Below are 6,815 nucleotides of genomic sequence, written 5' to 3'. Positions count from 1 at the left end.
TTTTTCTACATTATTGCACAGTTATAGCAGATATATTTGAACTCATCTTAGTTTGTGAAATATTTGATGTTTGTTTCTGTTGAAAGTAGCTTACTGGATTTGAGTAATATAATTCTTTTACAGTATCTTAATGCCAATACTCTTAAGGAAGAGAGCAATACCATACCTTCAGAGAATCTTATGGAAAAGTAATCATAATAATCTAAAATACAGAATGAACACATTTAGTGGAAATACCACTAAATATACGAACCTAACAAATAAATTAATGATGTTAGTGAATGATGCTAGTGAAATGTTGCTAAATGAATATGAACCTAACAAGTAAATTAATGATGCTAGTGAATTCTCTTTCTCAGTGGATGACTTTTTAAATTCGTCACTCATTTCCATTTTCAGAACTGGGGGATTAAGTGTCTTCCCTACCAATATCTTCCACCTTTTGATCTATTCTGTGATGACTGTTAGTCAGGCAACTATGTTAGTAATTCATGAACTAGAAAGAAGTGGTTGTTGATGGACGAGTGTTTCATTTTAGTTCAGACATAACACTTCTCCCATCTCCCAAATGTGTGCAACATAGTGTCAAGTGCATCAAAGTAATGCCTAGAAGTGACTGATAAACCTAGGATCTCCAAGGCAAGAACAGCAAAGGGAAGATCACAACAGGAAAAATTATGGTGTGGAGTCAGTCACATTTTCCCAAGGACTAAGAGGAAACCTGTTTCCTTTCCCAAGCAGGGAAAAAGAACTATACAGACTCATCAGCAAGCACAGGTATCTGAACAGACCTAGGGAGCTATGTTGCCCCAAAATCCAAAGAAATCCTCTGAGAAGTTTCTTTCTATAACCAGTCTTTTATAAAGTGTCTCTCTCCCTTTCCAGTGTTGTTGAATCATTCATGTTGCTGGCGACAGTCCTTTTGGAAGATTCTGCCCCACTGTCAGATCAGACACCGAGTTGTAAATTACATTTTCCTTCTGCACGTAAGTAGTATAAGGTTCCACTTCCATTGTGTCATCCTAACAAAACACAACCAAAAATTGTAAATAGTTTGGCAATACTCTGCAAACCTTTTGTCTGGACTGAACAATGTAACTGGGAAATAGTACTGCCATATTTATTCCTCTTGGACTCAAGAAAAAAACCCCTCTATTGCTTTTCCTATCAAAGGACATGTATTGCTGTTTCTGTCAAAGATTTGGAGGGTAAAGCTGAGGTATTGAAACCCCACTTTGGTCTGGAAAAAAAACATGTGAAGGTGTAATTCTCTAGAAAAAGCAAATAATATCTTAGAGTCTTGACAATGATTGATTCCTCTATCAGTCTACAATTTCAGTCTACAGACATGCTGATGAAAATTGTGTGATGCGACAGCAAGAACACTTGGATTTAACCCATTATTTTACATTAATGCAGCTGCAACTGTCAGCAACAACTAGGAGGTAAGGCAGCAGAACATGAGGAGTAAGAATAACAAGTAGAATTGACTAAGTCTTTTCAGAAACCAGAACTGAAGCATCTTTTTAAGTTGATGACAGCATGTGAGCCTAGTGTGTATAGTAGATGCACAGATATTCACAATATAGACCTAACGCATCTTGCCTGCATAGAAATGCTGTTATTTATATTTGGTAGTAGAGAACAGAGACTTCTCTTTCTTCCCTTCATCAGGGACTGTAGTGATAGGACAAGGGATAATGGGTTTAAACTTAAACAGGGAAGACTGAGGTTAGATATAAGGAAGAAATTCTTTGCTGTGAGGGTGGTGAGGCACTGGGAGGTTGCCCAGAGAAGCTGTGGTTCCCCCATCCCTGGCAGTGTTCAAGGCCAGTTGGACAGGGCTTTGAGTAACCTGGTCCAGTGGAAGGTGTCCCTGCCCATGGCAGGGGATTTGGAACTAGATGATCTTTAAGGTCCCTTCCAACTGAAACCATTCTAGGATTCTGTGAACAGAGACACAGAGCTGATGACTGCATTGCTCAGCTACACAGGAAGTCTGTTAGAGCCCAGAGAATTCAAGAACACCTCCCAGCTACTCTTTCCGTTGTTTATAAAATGTTTTATCTTGAGAATGGTTTGTTCTTTGATTATGGGAAGACCATGCAAGGTAGAGAGTGGTCCTCAAAACTTGCACACCATCATTCTGGAAACCAAGGGGGATTTTTTTTTCCCCCTGTGTTTGTTAATTTTATTGTTTCATCCTCTTTTTTACTAATAGCTTTCTTAATATTCCACAACTCATGATACTGCCTCACTTTCTGAGTACAGCAGTTGTGGTCAGTGTATCTGGCATGACCAGGGAGATCCCAGTGGTGGGATTCACTCCTTGCTAAGATAAAGATGGTGGTTGCTGAGGAACATGCCTCTAATGTTTGCTCAAAGTCAAAATTATGGTGATGATAAGCTTTGCTTTATCCTGAGATACAGCTAAGAGCAAACACCTAAGATACAGCAGCACCTGCTGAATGCATAGTAACAATCTAATGGTTTCCTTTTACTGACCATATTTTCAGGGCTACCAGAAGATCCATGATTTGTCGATGGTCTTATTTGCATCATTCTTCTTACCTGTGGGGTGTGCCTGTTTGGGGCAGTTTCAGAAGGTTTGGTTTTGTGGCATGGTCTATGAAAAAGAAAACAAGTATTAAATGGATTTCCTTCCTAAATCCTAGGTTGAGTTGGATCACAGACTGGTTCCTTTGATCACCAGCTTGTGAAACATTTCATTTTCTTGTCATCAAGAGTAAACCAAAAAAGTTTTCTCATGTCTCTGTCTCCTTGACTTTTGATCCTGATATTATGGCACCCTGACTTTCCTTAGAGATCTTTTTCTCGTGTTTGTGGGAGCTTAAGCACAAAGTAGAAGCCGAAGACTTAAAGTCTTCTGGAAGGATGTACAATCTGCGGTTAGTGAAATTGGATTGAACTAATTCTTCACCTTGAGGGAGAAGGTTTGGGAGAAAAAACAGATTTGGAATAGGGGAAGGAGGGAGCATAGCTGAGGTTTTCAGTACAGGTGCTAATTCAGCCTTTCTCTGCAAAAATGATTTCTACAGTTTTTCCTTGGAACTGCTCTTTTCTCCATAGCAAATCCTGAAGGGGCTGGAGTCCAGCTTCACCCAGGGAGCTTTTTCACAAATACAGATAAAATCTACTGCCTTCTCTGTTGATATGGCAGGATAGCATTGGTCAGGCCTCTGGCACTTGGTAGAAATTATTAGGCAGTAGAACCAAACCCTTGATCTAAACGAGAGAGACACTGACAGACTATCACAGTATCTGAAGAACAGCTGTTCTCTCCCAGTTTCCCATTAGAACAAAGAAGTCCCCTTTAGTCTAGCAGACAATGCAATGAAGATCCTCTGCCAGCTTCTGCCTATTTATATTTTACTCAGGTGCATTATTCAGTGAAGATGTGTGCAGTGCACATTGTTTGCAGTATAGAAATATTTGATGTAGTTAATTCAGTTATTTATAGCAGCACAGACCAATAGAATCATAAGATTTCAAGACACAAACAGTACTTGAAGATTTCTTCTAGCACTAGAAAATCTCTCCTTAGCTCCCTATCATACATACCTGTTGCCATGGAGCTTAAAATAGTAAATGGCAGCCACGAAGGTGAAAACGCTCAGGAAACAAAGAATGATGGAGGCATGCAGGATAAAGCTGTTCTCTAAACACAGAAAAGTTAGTTGTATCTTCTCAATGCTCAGTTTCTTTATTATTTCAGTGTAAGATTAAAACTGCATTAGCACATACACACGTTTTCAGCATGCTTGTAAGATAAATATAATCCCCTTCAGCAGAAGGGGAAGTCAGTAATGAAACTTGTCTCAGAAGCACAAATGGAGTTTCTGTCAAAACCAAAACCATATCCCACAAATTCCCCAGTGCATTCTTAGGATGTTTTTTCACTAAGCCACACCTGAGCTCCTCTCGAGGACTCAGTATATCTCAGTGCTGCAACTCATGTGTAGTTCTCAAAAGCAGCAAAAAAAGTAGAAGAAAGAAATGTCATACGGTGTCAGACATTCCCAACTTGGAACGAAGTGATTTATTTGTTTCAGCTGGCCACACAAGAGTTGGTTCTCTTTCTCTCTCTTACCATGATCTGAGCAAAAGACTACATGTGCATCTAAAAAATTTTGCTGACGTTCAGCCTCCAAGTGATTATGTGAATACTACCACACCCATATGCTTCTTGGCAAAGGCAGTTAGGCATGGTACTCTTGTCTATATAGAACTTCACTGAAGGTTTCTATAGTTTTATAGATTTTCCTTCCTAGAAGGAACAAGAGTGTGCACAGGAGACTAAACAGGATTTTGAATGCTGAATGCACAAAGGGAAGCTCACCTGACGGACGACAGGCTATGGAGTTGCTCTGGTTCCCAGCTGGGTGGGACACAAAGCAGGTTGTATTAGTCATGTTGCTGCTATATGATGTGAACTTGCTGACAACAGTCACTGTCCCGTTGTCATGGCCTTCTTCCCTGGGGGTGAAGATGCTCTCCAGGACCCAGGAGATCTGAGCAGCCGGCTTCCCTGCCACCGCCTCGCACACGGGGTTCCCATGGTCATCGCAGTACAGGGTCAGCCTGGGGGGCACTGCAAAGTGTCAGGAAGGGGAGATGCATGGAGTTAGTTTGCTGCAGCTGGGACAGGATGTTCTTGTTCTCTACCCAAAATGAACACGGGGAAAAGAGGAGGATGTTGGTTACAGCAACATGCGCCAAAGACACAAGAGACAAAGATTGTGCCTCTTTTTTCCTTTTGGACAGCTCTCGCCCCTTCAGATGGGTTACCACAGCCATGCACCATTAGAGGAGGTATCCCTGGACGTTGTGGTAGGGAATTATTCCAACTACAGGGCTGAATTAGACTTTTGTCCTAAGCAGCCATTGAACACATGGTTTAAAATGTATCTGAATGTCAGCAGAAGAGGAAACGGGTCTGTTTATTCTGTCTAGATAAGAACATCCCATGTTTAATAGAGTAGCTCAGCACTTGGAATTGTTACTCACATATGCTTTAGTTCTCCCAAGTTAATGCATTAAGGATTGATAGTACAGGGTAACTGGAAGTATGTGCAGAACGCTCTTTTAGTGTATTGGAAATTGCTTCATACCTATCATTTCTAGCTAGACAGTGGAAAAATGAGAAGAAGAAGGGAGAAGAGTTTTGGGAAATAAGGAGAAATAAGAAAATAAGGAGAAATAAGAAATGGCGACAGAGAGTTACAGTCAGTGAAATGCATGACAGTTTATCCCAGCAAGAAAACACCTCTTCTTACAGCACACTTCCCCTGGTGTTTGGAGAGAGGAGCTTTGTACATCCAGGCCAATACCTGGTCCTCTGGAGATCTGTAAAATGAGGAAGGAGCCCCTTACCCAGCACGGTCAGGTGGTACATCATGTGGAAATTCCCTTCTGTTGATACTACTTCACAGATGTAATTTCCCTCATGGGCTATTCCCACTTGTCGTATCTCAAGGGCAGGATCCTGATCTGGTCTGGACTTCCAGTTCATGCTGTCGCTGCAGTTGGTTCTGTCTGTCTTGTTCTGATCAGTCCTGTATCCCAAGGTGCAGGGGCCTCCAACCTTGGGGCTGATTTTCCATGTTACCATAGTTCTATTTGATTTGTGAGGGCAGGTGAGCACAGAGCTGTTTCCTACTGTCACTGACACTCTGTTGTACCCTGAAGGAGAGAAAGAAGAAGAAGGACATGTGAGAAGGTGCCCAGTGATGTCACTCATAGCCCTGGAGTTCTGGTCTGTGCTTCACAAGGAAATGTCTGCACTGTTACATGCCAGCATGAGGCCCTGTCTGTGCTCATCTGCAAATTGTCTGACATCTGATATTACAGATGTGGATTACAGAGCCAGCGGCCTATCACAACCAATCCTCTCAATACTATCAACAAATTTCCCACTGAGGCTCATGTTAGCGAATAAGACAGACAGTGGAAACGCTCTATTTTATTCTTTTTTCTTTCTATGACACTGACTCTTCTTTTAAAAGATAACTCTTGCTTGGAGTCAGGCACAATACCTTCTGTCTTTATCTTTTCATGGTCCATGAATTATGCTTGAAGGTAGATGTCTGTATGGAAAAGCTTGAACCTACTCCTTTTGTCATTTTTGTAAGTTATCACATCGGCCATTGAGAGAGCCAGACAACTATTATGGCTCCTCTGTGTGCTCTGTTTGTTCAAGACATGTTACACCCACAGGATTGCCTTTAATTTATTTATTTGTTTTTCTTTTTGCCTATGGGTCCCTGAATTTCTTTTTAGCTAAGAAACTAATCTGCCTCGGTTTTCTTTTTCCGTGAGCTTTCAGAACTGATTCTCCTTTGCACGTATTGGGCATGAGTCATGCTTGCTCTTTTTATATTGACCAGATTTGGGACCCCTCATCTGCCTGTGTCTTCAGCTGACACATCCAAAGGGTCAAGTTTGTAACTCCAAGATTCATTTTGCTGTTTCCTTGACCACTGAACCCTCTCATTGATGCCATCTTAGGGACAGCTGGTTCTTTTGCTTGGTTTCAACTAGTTGCATTGGGACCTTTTCCTTAATAAAGCATTCTGTGATGGGATTTGTTTGCTGGACAGGTACTTGTGGGCAAGCACTCAAGAGATGAAACAAAGGTTACCTATAACTGTTCTTCAAGATGAAGTGCTTATATGTTGCCTACACTTACACAGGCAGCACACTCTTCATTGTGAGGCACTTTTGAGACTGAGAGAAAACAAGTCTCAGGCACAGGTTGTAAACCAGTGTGGAGAGGAGGTGAGGGAATGGGACTT

At 41.4% G+C, this 6,815-nt stretch overlaps 1 protein-coding gene across 1 annotated transcript in view; it reads right to left on the bottom strand.

Annotated features, from left to right (window-relative positions):
* Positions 1 to 899: 899 nt before the first annotated feature.
* The window catches only part of LOC104404884 (cell surface glycoprotein CD200 receptor 1-A-like), a 13,972-nt gene continuing 8,056 nt past the window's right edge, over positions 900 to 6,815 (bottom strand). The window contains exons 2-6 of the mRNA XM_010013418.1: positions 5,395 to 5,703; positions 4,361 to 4,612; positions 3,583 to 3,679; positions 2,572 to 2,626; positions 900 to 1,022 (exon numbers count right to left, since the gene is read on the bottom strand). Of these exons, the coding sequence (XP_010011720.1) occupies positions 900 to 1,022; positions 2,572 to 2,626; positions 3,583 to 3,679; positions 4,361 to 4,612; positions 5,395 to 5,703 (836 nt within the window). The remainder of the gene's footprint in view (positions 1,023 to 2,571; positions 2,627 to 3,582; positions 3,680 to 4,360; positions 4,613 to 5,394; positions 5,704 to 6,815) is intronic.

This window comes from Nestor notabilis, unplaced genomic scaffold, assembly GCF_000696875.1.
Source record: "Nestor notabilis isolate BGI_N333 unplaced genomic scaffold, ASM69687v1 scaffold15774, whole genome shotgun sequence".
Classification (NCBI taxonomy): domain Eukaryota; kingdom Metazoa; phylum Chordata; class Aves; order Psittaciformes; family Psittacidae; genus Nestor; species Nestor notabilis.
Note: the sequence above shows the minus strand (reverse complement) of the source record. Positions and strands in the feature narration are given on the sequence as shown.